Source organism: Delphinus delphis, chromosome 6 (genome assembly GCF_949987515.2).
Source record: "Delphinus delphis chromosome 6, mDelDel1.2, whole genome shotgun sequence".
NCBI lineage: Eukaryota > Metazoa > Chordata > Mammalia > Artiodactyla > Delphinidae > Delphinus > Delphinus delphis.
Window position 1 is genome coordinate 181,487 of NC_082688.1, and position 19,332 is coordinate 200,818.

General features: G+C 51.4%; 1 protein-coding gene across 2 annotated transcripts in view; it reads right to left on the reverse strand.

Moving 5' to 3' along the window:
* The window catches only part of CACNA1B (calcium voltage-gated channel subunit alpha1 B), a 194,348-nt gene that overhangs the window by 78,707 nt on the left and 96,309 nt on the right, over positions 1–19,332 (reverse strand). For both annotated transcript variants that reach the window (XM_060013664.1, XM_060013665.1), the window contains exons 18-20: positions 19,136–19,242; positions 11,503–12,327; positions 10,325–10,542 (exon numbers count right to left, since the gene is read on the reverse strand). In XM_060013664.1, coding sequence (XP_059869647.1) covers positions 10,325–10,542; positions 11,503–12,327; positions 19,136–19,242 — 1,150 coding nt within the window. The remainder of the gene's footprint in view (positions 1–10,324; positions 10,543–11,502; positions 12,328–19,135; positions 19,243–19,332) is intronic.

The following is a 19,332-nucleotide window of genomic DNA, read 5'->3' on the forward strand; positions in this document are numbered from 1 at the left end:
TAAATATGCAAAAAAAAAAGAACTGACAGAATGGATGAAAAACATGACCCAAAGATATGCTGTCTACAAGAAACTAGCTTAAAATATACCTATATAGCTAGTTTAAAAGTAAAAAGATATACATCTTATAGGCAAATATTAATTTAAAAAATTAAGAAAAACAAGGGTGGGTATATTTATATCAGATAAAGTAAACATCAAAGCAAAGAAATTTATCAGGTATAAGGGACACATTACACAATGATAAAAGGGTCAATCGCTCAAGAAGACAGAATTCTAAATGTGTGTGTTCTCAGCAACAGAGCTGAAAAGTACGTAAAGCAAAACCAGACGGAACTGGAAGAAACAGGTCTGGATAGGGGTTTAAGAAGCACATTTATGGTTGGATACTGGAACATCTCTTTCCCGACAATCGATAGATCTAGACAGAAAACCAGCATGCACACAGAACTCCACAGCATCCAACAGGATCTAACTTATACTTACAGAATACTCCACCCAGCAACAGCAGTATACACATTCCTTTCCAGCACACCCAGAACACATACCAAGAAACGCCATCTCCTGGGCTAGTAAACAAACCTTAACAGATTTAAAAGAACTGAAATCACACAGAGTGTGTTCACTGACCACAAAATAATCAAACTAGACACCAAACAGAAAGATGACAGGAAAATCTCCAAACACTTGGAAACTAAATAACACATTTCTAAATAACCCATGAGTCAAAGAGCAAGTCTCAAGGGAAAATTTTAAAACAAAACTGAATGAAAATGATAAGATAACATATCAAAATCTGTGGGACACAGCTAAAGCAGTACTAAGAAGAAAATTTATAGCACTAAATGCTTACCTTAGAAAAGAGGAAAAGACTTAATCTAAGCTCCCATCTCAGGAAACTAAAAAAGAGCAAAATAAACCCGAAGCAAACAGAGAGAAGAAAATAATAAAGAGCAGAAATCAAACGCAATTGGAAACAGAAAAACAATAGAGAAAATCAATGAAACAAGAATGCGTTTCTTTGAAAAGATCAACGAGAGTTAACAAATTTCTAGTAAGACTGACAAAAAAGAGACAAGACACAAAGCACCAATATCAAGAATGAGACAGGGGCAGTCACTACAGATCATGAAGACATCAAAAGATAATAAGGGAATACTACAAACAACTATACACACATAAATTTGACAAAGGAAACAGGCCAATTCCTTCAAAAGCACAAACTAATGCAACTCACCCAGTATGATTACATAACATAGCCCTATTAAGGCTAATTTTTAAATTCCAAAAAAGAAATGTTTCATTGGCAAATTCTGTCCAACATTTAAAGAATTAACACCAATTCTACACAGTCTCCTCCAAAAAACATAATAAGAAACACTATCCAATTCAGTTTATGAATTTAGTATTATTCTGACACCAAAACCAGACAAAGAGTACAAAAAAGAAAACCGTAGCGCAATATCCCTCATGAATACGGAGGCAAAACTCTCTAACAAAATATTATCAAACAGAATTCAGGGCTTCCCTGCTGGCGCAGTGGTTGAGAGTCCGCCTGCCGATGCAGGGGACGCGGGTTCGTGCCCCGGTCCGGGAGGATCCCACATGCCGCGGAGCGGCTGGGCCCGTGAGCCATGGCCGCTGAGCCTGCGCGTCCAGAGCCTGTGCTCCGCGACGGGAGAGGCCACGACAGTGAGAGGCCCGCGTACCGCAAAAAACAAACAAACAAACAACAACAACAAAAAACAACAAAAAAAAAACAGAATTCAGCAATATATAAAGATAATTATACACAATGACCAGCAGAGTTTGTCCCAGGAATGCAAGGCAGGTCAATATTTGAAAATCACTCAATGTGTAAACTACCATGTTACAGAAGAAAAACCACATAATCATATCAATTGAGGCAGAAAATCTGATAAAATTCAACACTCATTTAATATAAAAACTTAGAAAAAAAAAGTGACAGAGGGGAATTTCCTCAACTTGATAAAGAACATCTTAAAAAAAAAACCAAACAAACCCCAAAACAGCTAACATCATACTTAATGGTGAAAGACTGAGCGCTCCCTTCTCCCACAAGATGGGAACAAGGGAAGAACGTCAGTTCTCACCGCTGCTATCCGACACTGTACTGGAAGTCACGGCACCACAAGGGAAGAAGGGAAATAGAAGGCATACATATCAGAAAGTAAAAAATGAAACTGTTCACTTGCAGAGTACTTGATTCTCTATATACTAAATCCCAAGGAATCTACAAACACTGAGGGAAAATACAAACCAAAATTGCATAATTCCTTTAAAATCTGGTGAAAATGAAAACACCAAATATCAGAATCTATAGGCTACAATTAAATTAGCAATCAGAGGAAAATTCAGAGCCTTAAATAATCATATAATAAAGACTAAAATAAACTTAAGTCTCCAACTAAAGAAGCTAGAAAAGGAATGACAAAGTAAAACAAAAAAAGGCAGAAGGAGGTACATAAGGAAAATAAAATTGGAAAAAGAATGATTTTTAAAGAAAACCATAGTAGAACTAACAAAGATGCTGGTTCTTTTTATAAAAATCCACAAATTGTATAAACTTCTAACTAATTTAATCAAGAACATAAGGGGGAAACACAAAATATACAGGATAAAAAATAAGAAGGGGGAAGAAAACAGTGAGCAAATTGTTTTAACAACGTAAGCCACTTCTTTGCATAGCTCTTATGTACATAAATGGGAAAACCTAGATCAAATGGATCAATACAGTTTACCAAGCTGATCTGAGGAGATAAGAACGTTTAAACAGACCAATATCCATACAGAAACAGATAAATTATCAAAGAACTATCCTAACAACAACAACAAAAACCAAACCCAGATGATTTATTTCACAACGGAACTCTACCAAATCTTTAAAGACCAAGTAATCCTAATGCTACTTAAACTACCCCAGAAAAGGAAAAGAAGCAAACGTCCTAATTCTTTTTATGGATCAATAATAGGTACACCCTACAGAACATCTCCTCAGGTAAAATTTCTCAACAGAGCACCTCCTAGTTTTATAATAAATACTCAACAGAGCACCTCTTAGTTTTATAATACTCACACTTCAGGAGAATACATGTATCTCTCATTACAACGTTGTTGAGGCTTTCTTGACTGTTGTTTATGCAGGAAAAATGTATACATCCCCCAAACTCAAAACACTGAAAACTGTCAGGCAAGATTCCAAAGTCAGTTGGTTAGCTATCAGAATCATGTGTCGATGTTTTTGAAAAGTGCAAGTTTCACTGAAGGAGGTGTCCAAAGCAATTGCTTGTTAACAGCTATTTTAACTGCGGTGATCAGGAAACAATGTATTAAGTGTTTTCTGTGACTAACTGTGCTTTAGTTCTGTTTTAAGAAATTGGTTGGGGATTTTGAGTACAACTAATTATAATACATTATAATTTGTATAGTACATTACAATTTTTCCCATCTAAAATAATGGGAAATGGGACTCCCACTACAACATGTGATTTTCAGAAATGGATTAATGAAGTTAAGCAAGAGGTAACTATATAACATTAATATCTAAACCTTATGACACTTGAACATAATATAAGAAAGCTACAGAACACATCTCAATATCCTAAAATACATCTCAATCCAAAAATCCTCCATAAAGTATCAATATTATCAAACAGAATCCAGCATCACATTAAAAAATAAATATGATAACCTAGTGGGGTTTATTCTAAGATTGCAAAGATAGTTCAAGATCTGAAAACTTATTAGTATAAATCCCCATATTTCAGGGGAAAATATATGATCTCTGTGGATGCCGAAAAGACCTTCAACAAAATTCAGCATCTATTCCAGATAAAAAAATACTTACTGAAAAAGAAATTAATGAACACTATAACATGATCTTATACACACACAGACACACAGACGTAGACACACACAGACACACACCTCTCAAGCCCAAAACCAGAATCTTACTTAGCGTAGGCAGAAGCAAGGTAAGGGTACCTAGTAACTCCAATGTTAGTATATTAGCTGGTGAAATCAGGCAAAAGAAAGAAAGAAAGGAAGAAAGGACGAAAGAAGGAAGGAAGGAGGGAGGGAAGGAAGGAAGGAGAGAGAGAGGAAGGAAGGAAGGAAGGAAGACCTAATATTTGGAAAGGAATAGTTACAACTGTATTTGCAAAATTTTGCATAATGTACTTGGGAAAAAACAAAGAGAATCAATGCTAAAACTAAAGAACAATCTGAAGATACAGAAAAGTAGTAGGATACAAAATTAACATATAAAAGTCAATAGCCTAGATTTCTGCTCCTAGCAGAAGTCATACCAGGGACCAAATTAACCCTCCCACCGGTAACAATCAAAAACACCAGACATTAAGAAAATGAGAAGACAAGCCACCAACTGGGAGAAAATATTTGCAAATCACATATCTGACAAAAGTCTTTATCAAAATTATACAAAGGACTCTAAAAATTCAACAATTAGAAAACAACAACCCAATTTAAAAGTGGGCAAAATGTCTGTTTTCAGACCACAATGAACTAAACTAAATAACAGAAAGATAAATCTCAAAATATGTAAAGCTCAAACCACACACTTCTAGATAACATACGGGTCAAAGAAGAAATTTCAAGAGAAATTTTTAAATATTTTTAACTAAATGAAAATGAAAACACAACTTATCCAAGTTTGTTGGATGCAGCAAAAGCAACACTTAGAAGGAAATTTATAGCATTGAATGCATAAATTAGAAGAGAAGAAAGACCCAAAATCAATAATCTAAGCTTCCACCTTAGGAAGAGAAAAAAGAGCAACTTAAATCCAAAGTAAGCAGAAGAAAAGAAATCGTGAGAATTAAAGCAGAAATCAATGAAACTGAAAAAGCAAATCAACAGAGAAGATCAATGAAACCAAAAGTTGGTTCCTTGAAAAGATTAGTAAAATTGATAAGCCTCTAGCCAGGCGAACTAAGATAAATGAGGGGAAACACAGATTCCTAATATCAGAAATAAAAAAGGAGACATCACTACTGATCCCATGGACATTAAAAGGATAATAAATTAATACTATGAACAACTCTATGCCCACAAATGTGATAAACTACTTGAAATGGACCAATTCCTTGGAAGGACGCAATCTGCTGATATTCAAGAAGAAACAGATAATCTAAATAGGTTTATATCTATTCCTTCTAAATAGGTTTATACCTATTAAAGAGATTGAATCAATAATCGACTACCTTCTAAAACAGAAAACACCAGGCCCAGATGGGTTCACCGGTGAATGCTACCATATATTTAAGAAAGAAATCATACCCATTCTCTACAATCTCTTTCAGAAGATAGAAGCAAAGGGAATACTTTTACCTTTTACCAAAGGGAATACCATTACCCTGATACTAAAACCAAACAAGCCATCACAAGAAAACTACAGACCAATATCTCCCATGAATACAGATATAAAAATTCTCAACGAAACATTAGCAAATCGAACCCAAAAAAGTATAGAAGAATTATATACCACAACCAAGTGGGATTAATCCCAGACATGTGAGGCTGGTCCAACATTCAAAAATCAATTAACACAGGGCTTCCCTGGTGGTGCAGTGGTTAATAATCTGTCTGCCAATGCAGGGGACACAGGTTCTATCCCTAATCCAGGAAGATCCCACATGCCGCGGAGCAACGAAGCCCGTGCACCACAACTACTGAGCCCGTGCTCTAGAGCCCGTGCACCATGACTACGGAGCCCACATGCCACAACTACTGAAGCCCATGCCCCTAGAGCCCGTGCTGTGCAACAAGAGAAGCCACCACAATAGGAAGCCCGTGCACCGCAACAAAGAGTAGCGCCCGCTCGCTGCAACTAGAGAAAGCCCGTGCGCAGCAACGAAGAGTAGCCCCCGCTCGCTGCAACTAGAGAAAGCCCGTGCGCAGCAACAAAGAGTAGCCCCCGCTCGCTGCAACTAGAGAAAGCCCGTGCACCGCAACAAAGAGTAGCCCCCCGCTCGCTGCAACTAGAGAAAGCCCGTGCGAAGCAATGAAGACCCAACACAGACAAATAAATAAATAAATAAAATTATTTTTAAAAATCAATTAATGTAATCCATAATAACATCAACAAACTAAAAAAAGAAAAATCATATGATCATATGAACAGGTGCAGAAAAAGCATTTGACAAATCCAACACCCATTCACCATAAAAACTCTCAGTAAATTGGAATAGAGGGAATATTTCCTCAACTTTATAAAGAATATGTACCAAAAAAAACCTACAGCTAACATCATACTTAATGGTGAGAAACTCAAAGCTTTCCTACTAAGATCACGTACAAGGAAAAGATGCGCCTCTCACCACTCCTTTTCAATACCATAGCGGAATTCCTTGCTAATGCAATAAGGCAAACAACAACAACAAAAAAACTATACAGATTGGGAAGTAAGACTAAAAAATTGTATTTGTTTGCAGATGACTTGATCACCTATAGAGAATATCTGATAGAATCAACAAAAAAACTCCCGGAACTAATAACTGATTTTATCAAGGTTGGGTTAACACACAAAAAGTCAACTGTTTTCCTATATACTAACAATGAACAAGTGAAATTTAAAATTAAAACACAACACTATTTACATTAGCACCCCACCAAAATGAAATACTTAAGCATAAATCTAACAAAATATGTACAAGATCCCTATGAGGAAAACTACAAACTCTGATGCATGAAATAAAGGAACTAAATAAATGGAGAGATGTTCCATGTTCACGGATGGGAGGACTCAACATTGTCAGTTCTTCCCAACTTGATCTATAGATTCAATGCAGTCTCAATCAAAATCCCAGCAATTTATTTTATGGATATCAGCAAAATGATTCTAAAGTTTACACGGAGATGTAAAAGACTCAGAATAGCCAAAACTTCAATATTAAAGAAGACCGAAGTTAGAGGATTGGCACCACCCAACTTCAAGACTGACTATATAGCTACGGTAATCAAGACAGTGTGGTACTGGGGAAAGAATGAACAAATAGGTCAACAGAACAGAACAGAGAGTCCAGAAACGGGCCCCCACAAATAACAGTCAACTGATCTTTGACATGACAGCAAAGGCAATACAGTGGAACAAAGATAGTCTCTTCGACAAATGGTGCTGGAACAACTGGACAACCACATGCCAAAAAAATTAATCTGGAGAGACCTTACACCCTTCACAAAAATTAACCCAAAATGGCTCATAGGCCTAAATGTGACATGTGAAACTATAACACTCCTAGGAGATAATGAACAACTTTTGCTCTGTGAGAGACATCAAGAGAATGAGAACACAAGCAGCAAACCGGGAGAAAATGTTTGCAGAAGACACATCTGATAAAAGACTGCCATCCAAAATATACAAAGAACTCTTAAAACTCAAAAATAAAAGCAACAACCTGAGTAAAAAACGGGCAAAAGACCTTAACAGACACCTCACCAAAGAAGACATACGGAGGGTAAATAAGCACACGAAGATGTTTCCCAGCAAACGTCATCAGGGAAACGCAAACTGAAACAACCTGACACCATGACACACCTATCAGAATGGCCAAAATCTGAACAGGGACACCACCAAATGCTGGCAAAGATGTGCAGCAACAGCAATTCTCATTTATTGCTGGTGGGAACATAAGGTGGTACAGCCACCTTGGCGGTTTCTTACAAAACTAAACATATTCTTGCCACATGATCCAGCCATCACTCTCTTTAGGATTCAGCCAAAGGAGTTGAAAACTTATGTCCACACAAAAACGTGCACACAAATGTTTACAGCAGCTTTATTCATAATTGCCAAAATTTGGAGGCAACCAAGATGTTCTCCAGTAGTTGAATGCGTAAATAAACTAAGGTACATCCAGACAATGGAATATTATTCAGCACTAAAAAGAAACGAGCTACTAAGCCATGAAAAACATGGAGGAACCTTAAATGCATATTGGTGAGTGAAAGAAGCCAATCTGAAGAGGCTACACACTGTATGATTCCAACTATATGACATTCTGGAAAAGGCAAAAGAACAAAGACAATGAAAAGATCAGTGGTTGCCAGACGTTGATGGGAGGTGAGGAGGGATGAACAGGCAGAGCACAGAGAATTTTTAGGGCAATGAAAATATTGTGTGTCACGTCACAATGATGGATATATGTCATTACACATTTGTCCAAACCCACAGAATGTACAACATCAAGAGTGAACTCTAATGTACCCCGTGCACTTTGGGTGATTATGACGTGTCAATGTAGTTTTATCCTTGGTTTAAAAAAAAAAAAAAAAAGCACCATTCTAATGAGAGATGCTGATAATAGGGAAGGCTATGCATGTGTGCAGGCAGACAGTATATGGAAATCTCTCTACCTCCCTCTCAATTTTGTTTTGAACCTTAAACTGCTCTTTAAAACTTTGTCTCTAAATTTTTTTTCAAATAAAAAAATTTAAAAGTGGGCAAAAGATATGAACAGGCACCTCACCAGAGAAGATATACAGATGTCAAATCAGCGTATGAAAAGACGCTCAAGATCATATATCATTAAGGAATTGCAAATTAAAACAATGAGCTATCAATACACACGTATTAGAATGGCGAAAATCCGAAACACTGACAATACCAAATGTTGGAGAGGATGCGGAGCAACAGGAATTCTCATTTACTGCTGGTGGGAATGTAAAAATGATATAGCCAGTTGGTTAGACCAGTTTCTTACAAAGCTAAATGTAGTTTTACCACACAATCCAAAAACCATGCTCCTAGGTATTTACCCAAATGAGTTGGAAATGTATGTCTACACAAAAACCTGAACATGAATGCTTATAATAGCTTTATTCATAACTGACAAAATTTGTAAGCAACAAACGTGTCTTTCAATAGGTGCATGGATAAATAAAGCGTGGTCCATCCAGACAACGGAATACTATTCAGCACTAAAAAGAAGCGAGCTACCGAACCACGAAAAGACACGAAGGAACCTTAAACGCACACGGGTAAGTGAAAGAAGACAGTCTAAAGAGGCTACGTACTAGGTGACTCCAACTATAAGACGTTCTGGAAAAGGCAAACTACAGAGACAGTAAAAAGATCAGTGGTTGCCGGGGTTGGGGAGGAGGGGCCACAGCTCGACTCCCGTGGACAAAAACCAGGTGGGGACCCTCAGGCTAGTCCAGAAAGAATGAGACCCGGGGGCTGATTTCGGGAGTCTGGGAAGACAGACACTGCCATGGGAGGTGAAACGACAGAATGGACCAGGGAAAGCCTTCTTCCAAGGAAGCAACGAGGAAGGGGGAGGCTCAGCGGGCAGAGCCAGCCGCCCCCACTGTCACACCTGGCGCTGTGCGCTATCCATCGGCCCCAGGCGAGAGCCCCTGGGTAAGAGGGAGCGCCCGTTCTGTGCGTGGACACGTCTGCGGACAGGCAAGCGTGTGGCAGCACCTGGGCCTGCCTGAGGCTGAATCTTCATCTGGAATTCCGAGTCACCTCTGCCCCTGGGAATGTTTTTTTCTGTCCTTGGTGCTCACAGAACGCCCGTGCGCCTGCGCATCATGCGAAGGGCCTGTCTTTGCCACCTGCAGGTTGGCATTTTATTCACACTGTGCCCTCAGTGCCCGCACACAAGCCAGTTGTGGAGCGGCTGCTCCGTCATGACCTCACACAGGGTATGAGGGAGGGAGGGGAAGGAAAAGGGAAGCTCAGGCAAAGGCCTGGGAGGAGCTGCAGAGCCAGGACCATAAGTAGGTGGCTGGAGGAACTGCAGAGCCAGGACCATAAGTAAGTGGGTGGAGGAACTGCAGAGCCAGGACCATAAGTAAGTGGGTGGAATACCACCACCCTGAGACCCCCCTCCTCTCGCCCGCTAGCTCCCGACCTCAGTCAGGTCTGTGGCCACAGTCCTTAGCAGCGTTTGTGCGACTGTGAAGAGCCGTGACCGCGCTGTGGTCTGTCTTCCCGGCGAGACTCTGAGCCCCGCAAGGGCAGCCAGTCCCACTCCCCCCTGCTGTGCCCCCTGCACTCTAACACCATGCCTGGCACTTACCTGGTAACTTGCAAATACCGTTGCAAGGAAGCAGACTAGAGCTTAATGACATGTAATAGCAAGAGGGCTCCTCTGGGGCACTGGAAAGCAAAGGGATAGCAAGGCACAAATGCTGACAGCAAAGACTTTCCAGTTGGGGAACAATTCACAGAGGCAAGCTCTGTCCCCGGGTGGCTGTCACGGAGCAGGAGGGAAGGGGGGAGAGCAAACCGAGCCTGCACAAGGTGGGCCCTGCCCTGATGTTATGGGAAGATACTCACTGGAAACGACCGTGGTCTCCCCAGGAAGGCCAGTCAGCATCACTGGGATGTGCACAGTGGTGCTCAGATCCGAGGGTTGACTGCCCATTCGAGTAACGTTCCGCTGATTATCTGCATCCTCGGGCTGTTCTTCCACCTTCTCTAGACAGGTGCTGGGCAGGGCATGCACAGGGCCCACACCCATTACCCCACTGGCCTCCAGATCGCAGTGTGGCTCCCTGCAACCAAGAATGCACATCAGAGTCTGACGGAGAGCCAAACTCCTATTCAGTCTGCAAAACCCAGCTTCTTAAACCCCTATACAGATCGAATAAATCCCTGATCACCTCCTCTGTCATGGTTTTTATCACCCTATACATTTCTGTTTTTAGGTCTGAAAGGTAGGGACAGGGCTGACTCACCTGTTTGTCCCTGGCACAAGGCCAGGCATGGCTGATATCACGTTATGTGTATATAACAGAACTGTGTGCAGAACGAAGAAGCCTGGAAGAGGATGTTACCCTAAGCCACCCCATCTGGGGCCCCACCAGGGCAAAGGCTCAGCACAGAGCTCTGCACACAAAGACCGTGCCCAGGTCGGGCTGATCCTGAGCTGTGGCCTCTGGCTGCACGAGTTCTGGGTGGTCTGTGACTCATTGGCAAGCATGGAGACTGCTGGCCTCAGCCTAACAGCTCCTGTTACCCCTGGGTTCTCACAAAGTCACCGTCAGATCCTGTCCCAGCCAGGGACCGGGCTGGGCTGGCCTGGGATGGGGGTCCTTTCCGTCATGGCCGCATAGCCCAGCCCCCTCCCATTCCACCATTTAGTCCTGTGGCCTCCTCAGGCTTCCCTCAGGCTCTCCTGACTCGCCTTGCTTCACGGGGTTACACATTTTTCTCTTCTCCCCGGGGTACCTTTTCCAAGTCTCAGTGTCCCAAGCCAGTCCCAACACTTTCACCCATAGCCTCCCTTCCTCCCGGGCGCCTTCGAGCTACGCTCCCCACCACGCCGGCCCAACAAGGCAGGACTGTCACCACTGCAGAAAGGGGCTGAGACAGAGGGCTGGGCCGCCCGGCCAGGTCCGCGCACCCCTGATCTGTGTAACCCTACCAGCCTGCCCCTCACGGGCTGGTTGGCACGTCCGGCCCAGTCACCACTGCCCCCAGCCCCCCCGCCCCCCCCCCCCGCGCTGACTCGCCTAGGCTGGTGGTTGCGGAGCTCCTTGTCTTCGTCCCTGTCCCCCACCTCGCCCTCCTTCTCCGCGGCGGCCTCCTTCTCCGCCTCCTCGTGCGCGGACGGCGCCTTGTGCCGCGTGCGGTGCCTCCGCGCCGGCTCCTCTCCGCTCTCCGCCTCCCGGGGGCCGGCCCGGGGGCCGCCGCGGTGCCGCGCTCGCCGCTCGCCCTTAGCCCCGGGCGCCGCGCCCTCCCTGCCCGGCTCGGGCACGTGCCGGTGCGCGCGGTGGCGCCGGGGCTCCCGCTCTGCCGCCTCCTCCGGGGAGCCGCGCCGGTGGTGGCGCCGGCCGCCGTCGGGTCCCGGGCCGCGGCCACGCTCGCTCCGGGCCTCCCGGGGGCCCGCGGCCTCCTTGCTGCGGCTGCGGCGCGGCCGTGCCCGCTCCTCCCGGGCCCCCGGCTCCCCGCCCTCCGCCTTCGGGGCGTCCGCCGTGTCCTGCTCCCCCGCCGGCGCCGGCGCCGGGGCCGCGGCCGCGGCCTTGTCCCTGTCTCTGTCTCGGTGCCGGTGATGCCTGCGCGGCGGGTCCGCGCCCTCGGCAGCTTCCGCGCCCTCGGGCCGGGCCTTGCCCCCCGCGGGCCCCCGCGCGCCGTCCCGGCCCGGCTCCACCACGAGCGGCCGGTCCAGGTGCGTCTTCATGTCGGGCCGCAGGTGGCGGGAGGTGGCGAAGCGCAGCCGCTCCTCGGCGTCCATCTCGCTGTACAGCGCCTCGCAGCTGGCTCGTAGGTTCTGCAGCCGCAGTTGGCTGGCCCGCTGCTCCCACACCGAGCGCGCCTTGGCCGAGTTCTGATGCCTGCTGTGGGGAGACCCGCGTGAGCCGCGCCCCCAAGCCGCCCCCCACCTCTCTGCCTCGCAGGGGAAGCCACGGATGGACACACAGCGATGGAGAGATGGCAGAGGGCGCAGTGGGGGGGGGGGGGGGGGGCGGCAGGAGCCCTGGCAACCCCAGCAGAGTCGAGGGGCAGAGTTGGCGGCCGATACCCAGGGAAACAGACCTCATCCCTGCGCCCTCCGGGGGGCGCCCACAGATGGTGAGAGCCTCACCTGGGGGTGGGGGCTCAAGGCCGGGGGGCCAGGGGTGCAGAGCAGTGGGAATGACAGGCACCAGCATGAGGTGGCAGACAGGCTTCCCGGGCAGGTGGGCTGCCCGCCAGGAAGGCCAGAATGGGGCGAGGAGGGGGGCAACGTCCAAATGGAGCAGGACTGAGGAGGCAGGAAGCAGGCTGCCCGAGGAGGGGCTTCTCCATCTCCACCTCCAGGAGGGGAGCCACTGGCCAGAGGAAGACGGGGTGTCTGAGAGGGAACCCGAGAAGAAGAGGCGGGTCGTCAGGAGCGGAAGGGACAGTTACCCAGGGAGCGAGGGGCCCCGGGGGCGGCTGGCCCTCGCGGGAGTCAGGCGGGGACTCTCCCTGCGGTGGTCGGCCCCATCTGGGCAGCTGCCACTCAGCTCAGTGACCATTTGCTGAATGCCCAGGAGCCCAGCAGGCAGGTCTGCGGCTGGACACTACGTCCTGTGTTCAGCAGTGCCCTCCCCTCTCCTGGCTCCACTGGGGCTGAGAGCCTTCCGGCGCCAGGAGTGGCCTGTAGTCCAGGCTCAGCCCTCACTAGACAGGCTTCTAAAGGCCTTGACCGCCCCCCAAGCTCACCCACACGGTCACAGGTGGATTCCACAGCCACAGGGTGCGTGGAAGCCCTTTGCATTCTGGGATATTTGCTGAACAAGACCCCAAAGTTGGCGAGCCGGCACCACCTCCTCAGAGGCCAGTCTCGTCCCGCAGCCCCTGGAGGTCTCGGGACCACTGTGGGGGGGCAGCAGTGGCAGCACGAGGACAAGGGTGGCTGTGACATCTGGGCCAGCGGCCACCTCCTCCAGCCCTCACAACCACCTCAGGGACTGGGTGCTGCTCTTGTCCCCATGTCACACTGAGCACGGAGGACGTGACTCACACAGGGTCCACAGCGAGTCACTGACGGAGCCACGATCGGACGCATGCAAGGGCGAGAGGAAACAAGTGTCTAAAGGAGACGCGAGGCCTCCGCCGGACTCCAGCTGCACTGACCGCACAGCCTAGAGCCACAACCTGGGGGCCTTGGGGGCCCAGGTGGGACAGGTCTCCACCCCCCGGCTCTGAGCCCCAGCCACTGAGCACCACGCTGAGTCCTGCCCCCAGGGTGGGGAGCCATTTCCAGGGAAGCACCTTGAAAGTATGAGAGCAGGAGAGCCTGATGCCTGTCCTTGGGGGCCCAGGCGGGGGGCAGGCAGGGCAACGTATGGGGGACAGCGGTCAGCCTCTCTGACCACCTGCTGACTGGTGGGCAGCACACCTTCGGCTGCTGCCCCGTTCCCAAGGTCACCTGGCAACAGACCCACCTTCTCTCCTTGGCTTCAACCCAGAGCCACGGGGGACCTACCCATCCCCAGCTGACACCAAAACAAAGGGCCCAACTCTGAACTATGCCGAACCCTGTGAAGTGGACAGCAGCCACCAGGGGCGCTCCCCAGTGGTGCAGGAACCCGTGAGGGCTGACGGCCGGACACTGGTCAGGCTTCCCCATCAGCCCAGCAGGCCGAGATGGGCCTGGACTCGGAGCCATTGGGCGGCAGGTGGTGGCCTGCTCAGACCCAGCCATGAGCCCTGGGGACCCGCCTGTCAGAACAGAAACAGGCAGGCAGTAAAGACGATGGGGACGTGGTAGCTGGTAGCTCAGGAGGAACGGGCTCTGCCCTCAGCCTCACCCTCAGACGCAGCTCTGCCTCACCCAGGAACCAGCTCAAGTCCACGGAGAGGCGGGGTGCCTGCTGGACTAGAGGCTGCGTGGGGCTGGCAGGCTCCCCTCATAACTTCCCAGGGGCGGCTCTACCAGCCCCGCTCCTGCTGGGTGGCTGCCTCTCTGGGCCTCACGCCACCCGAGACTGTCGGCGCCTGCCCAGCACGCGGCGGCGCTGCTGGCTGCCTCTCTGGACGTGTCTCTGCCTCTGTGCCTTGCTGGGGGGGCGGCAGCCTGCCCCCACCTGCTTGCTGCTCTGTCCCTGCCCTGCCTGGCATGTGGCGCGGCGTGGCCAGCGCTCGCCTCTCACTCTCTGTGTCTCCACCGAGCTCCAAGAATGTGCGGGGGCGGGTCAGGCTCTGACCCACAGTGCAGCGTGGCAGAGGACTCTGACCCAGGCGAAAGCCTCGTCTAGAAGCACTCCCGAAGCGGGCACAGGGAAGGGCCCCCCCCGCCCCACCGAGTCCAGCCCGGCTTGCAGGCAGAGCCCGGCTCAGCCGCCCTGACCCAGATGTGCCAACAGGATTCAGAAGGAGCCTCTGTGGTGAGGCCCTGCTTTGAGGTCTCCGTGCTGAGAAAGTCAGTCTTCCCTCAGTCACCCCCAGCTGTGACGATGTGGAGCAGCCCAGGTACAGCAGCGCTGGCACCTACGCCCGCATCTCAGGCCACCCGGGAGTCAGTCGTTCAGGATCCAGCCTTCTTACCCTGTGGACGTCGGGGGCCCAACCGCCAGCAGGTCCGCGTGCTCGTGAGAGCACCGAGCCCAGCTCTGTGCTGGCCAAGTAACAGGGGCCAGGGGTTCAGGGACGGCAGGAGTGCCCGTCACCACCAGGACACGGAGAGGGCACCTGGCCATCTCCAGGGACTTCTCACCTGCAGAAAGAAGGCCCTGGGGCAGACTGGTGTCACCCCTAGCAGGGCCACCCTGGGGTTTCTACGGCTCTACCTCAGGCTTTGGCTGGTCTCCGGAAGCCTCACGAGCAGGCAGAAGCTCTGCTCTCGCGAGAACAAGACTTCCTGAGGGTCCCAGAGACACCCCCTCCCCAGCAAGGCAGGGTGGGGCAGGAGGACCCCACGGATGTCCTGAGCCCCTGAGCAATCCTCTACCTCATGGGAGCCACAAGGAGACAGCCCCAGTGGCACCCAGTGGTGGTCACCTCAGGAGAAGTAGATCTGCTCAAGACACCAGAGTGACAGCACAGGGACAGACAGGCAGGAGGACAGAGACCAGGAGGGAGAGGAGGAGGGGCTGAGCCCAGAGAGCCTGATCCCACGAGCAGGACGTGAGGGCGTCAGGAAGTGTGCCCGCCGTCCCCGGCCAGGCTGCAGGATGTGGGCCTGGAGCTGCCCCCTGAAGCGAATGACTTGAAGTGGGAAGCAGAGTTAGGGGCGGACAGAAGGCGTTGGCGTGTAGTTATCACGAAGCCATAGATGGAAATTGCAGCAGAGAGACTCACGGTGAGGTTACGCTGGAGACAGATGAGCTGCGAGATACAGTACCTCGAGTTTGCTTTACAAAACTGCACATGCAAAAAACAAAACAGAACAAAAGTGAGAACACCAGAGAGTTCTACGAGAGGCTAGAACGGTGTGAGCCGCGCCGGGTCAGGGCACAGGCTGCAGTGTGCATCCAGGCAGGAGGCCGGGGATGCTTCTATCAGAGTGAGGCCGGCCGAGACCTCGGGGTAAGAGAGAAGATGAGAGAGAAGGAGCGCCCACGGAGCAGTGACCCCCACGGCCGAGGGCAAGAGCGCCATCGTGGGCCGTCCAGCGCAGCTCTGTGCACACTGCCCTGGAAGGCCAGGGGGGCTGGAAGGAGCGGGTACCACTCGTCCGCCATTGTGATCAGCCCCCTCGCCCCCGCCGGACCTGGCGCCCCACTCCCCGGGCGCCAGGGAGGGCTCACCCCTGTGGTCCCCTGGCCTTCGAGGCGGAGCAGAGCCGGCTGACACAGGGGCCTACCTGCCTCCGGCCTCACCTGGGCCCTGCTTCCTGAACACCGTGCTCAGCCCCCAAGCCGCCCTGGCCCCTCAGCTCCCCAGGCTCTAAGGCACTGCCACCAGGTCACCACCAGCCTCCCCAGGGGCAAACAGGTTCTACCACCAGCCCACCTTCCCTTGAGTGTCCTTCTGGAAGTGTCTTTCTGGAAGCTTTTCCAAAATCAATAGAGAGAAACCATAGGTCTCTTTACAGTCATTTCCCTCCCAGGGGAGGACCAGGTGGGTCCCCAGCGCTGCCTTCTCAAGGTTGAGTCGACAAGCATTTCTGAGGAGCTCAAAGCAGTTCACCTGCCTGGCTGCCCTGCGTGCATACAGGCATGTGTGTACAAGAGAGTGAGCAAAGCGGTGTGCATGGCTGAGTGTGTGAGCTTGTGAATGAGCATGTGAGCTGGTGTGAGTGTGACTGAGACTGTGAACATTAAGAGAACAAGGATCAGAGCAAGCGTGTGTGAGTGTGAACCCGCGTGTGGGAGCGGCCGTGGGCACCGGCACTTGTGAGTCCCAGTGACGTCGAGGCCGACACAGCCGAGAGCCAGAAGGGCCGCATCAGCCTGAGTGTCCTTCCCTCCCAGGAGGCTGAGGGGACTGTCCCCTGAGGCCAAGGACACTGGACCCCCAGTGGCTCTAGGGGACTCGGGCGCCCCTCTGAGGAGGGTCCGTCACAGAGCCTCCGTCCGCTCGGGCACGGCCCATGGAGCCGCTCAAACACCACGGACACGAAAGGCGCCCTGAGCATCAGAGGCTCACAGCGCACGTCTCGACCAGGCCCCCGTCTCACAGACCACACAGCACCGCTGCGGGAGCAGGTCAGAGCGGGGTCCCTCGGAGCCTCTCCCACCACCTCAGAGGCTCGGGCAGAGAAGTGAACACGGCGAGGCTGCTGCTGCCAGCAGAGCAGGGAACCGTTGGGGCAGACGGGACAGACGGGCACTGGAGCACAGCTCCTGCCCGCAGATGCCTCAGCTCGACGGAGGAGAGCAAACCAGCACGCACAGTGGTCCTCACGCCCCCACCCTCCGCACCTGGAGTCACGTCAGACCCACTGTGCATGCAGCGGAGATGGGCCGAGGACAAGCCCAAAGCCGCGTCCCGGGGGAGGCCGCGGGACCCACAGCTGGCCCAAGAGGGGGACGCAAGGGCCAATGCCTGGACATACCCCAGCTTGGCCGTGACAGGGATGGGCCAGCACCGAGCTCGGGGCCTGCTGTGAGGGAGAGCGCCAAGTGTCCCCCAGGCCCCGGGGATGCAGGTCTACAGCCTGCTTCCTGCACAGCAGCATCCCAAACGGGGACGGGGGCGGAGGGAGAGGAAGGACATCCAGACTTCCCTCTCGGGTGTCCTGACAAGCTCCCCGTGGCTGTGCTGAGGGCCCCTCCCCGCTTAGGTCCCAGCCCAGGTGGGAGTGGACACCCTGCCGCACATCCCCAAGGAATGGGCAGCCCTGGGCAGCAGCAGGGGACACAGGACACCACGCTCCCCTCCGGGACAGCAGGAAGGCAAAAGTTACACAGAAACTCCACAGGGCCCACGTGAATAAATGGGTCAGTCACCAACCACGTCCTCTACACAGACCACCAGCAGCTTATGCAGCTCAGGAAGTAACCGGGTCACAGCAAGCCCAGGACCAAGCAGACCGAGCAGGTGCATTGGCCAGACAACAGAACTCCAGAACACCTGGGCACTGAGCCCCCAGCAGCTGTGGAATGATGGCGGCTGTGTCCTGCCTGGCTCCTTGCAGGCCCCCTGCACCCCTGCCTGGACTCCCAGGGCCTGGGACCTCCCTTTACTTCTTCTCCCCCAAAGGCCAGCACTTTCTGCTCACCTTAGAGACAGGTCCTCTGCAAACATCCTCCTAGAAAACAGGCCATGGCCCTGTGGCGTCCAGGCGAGAATGGGGCTGCTAAGATGCACCCTCACCCGCGCGTGTACACACTCCCACTCCCACAAACGCATCCACGTGCCAGCGCACTCTCGGCACCAGTGCCTGTGTCACCACAGACGGGCCTGAGGTGCTCCGACCACGCAGCACAGTGTGCACGGGAGAGGGAAGCAGGTGCAGAGCGGGGGCCCGTGGAGCAGCGTGGGGAGTGGGAGCCGTGGCGGGGGCTGGCGAGCGGGGCAGAAGGCAGGGGCAGCAGCTCCAGGGTGGGCTCAGCCTGGCCCCGAGCCCCTCTGTGCTCTCTCACGGCCACCCAGTGACCGGGATTGGGCCGGACTTTCCTGCCTCCTTCCCCGGGGGCCAACGCCCCCCAGCCCACCGTGGCTTTTGGCCCTGCGCTGGGGCGTTCTGTCCCAACTCGGAAATCCATAACGCCCCCAGCAGCACTCTCAGCTGGCTCTGGGTGACCAGAGTCCCCGACGGGAGTCTCAGCCCCGCCTGCACCTCTGCTCATCAGAGAGGCCTCCTCTCGACCCCTGTCCCAACACCAGAACTCGATACTATTGGAAACTGCATTAAGTCTCTTGGGCTGCTGAAGTAACCCCTTGAATCTTCCGGCTCACAAAACACACTTCTGAAAGGCGGTGTGTAAGTCAGACACACCAAGTCCCTGGCGCTGCCCAAGACTGTCCAGAGGGCCGCCTTCCGTGGTCACTCCCACCCACGGCGTTGCCACACCGCGCTCTCACCCCGGCGGGGAGAAGCGGGGAGGCTTCACTTGGTGGTCTCTTTGCTCAAAAGTCCCCGCAGGGGAGGAGTGCCATTCCCCCGCATCTCAGCTCCTGGGAAGGGGCTGTATCCTAACAGCTCCAGCCAAGGCGAGGGCCCCTGAGGAGGCCCCGGGGGAGCTGGACTCTGCTCCCGCCACCGCCCACAACCCACTCCGAGAGCCTTACGCGGCGATGGAGATGTTGGCGGCAGACATGGGGCTGACTTCAGCCACTTCTTTGGCCTTTTGCAGAGCAAGCTTCTGGTTGGCTGCTTCTTCCATCTCCTCTTCGTCCTGTTTGGACAGACAGAAATGTGTAGCTAGCCTGAGAGTGCTGTGTCCACTCCGATGCCACCAGCTCTTCCGCCTGGAGCCTCTGAGTCC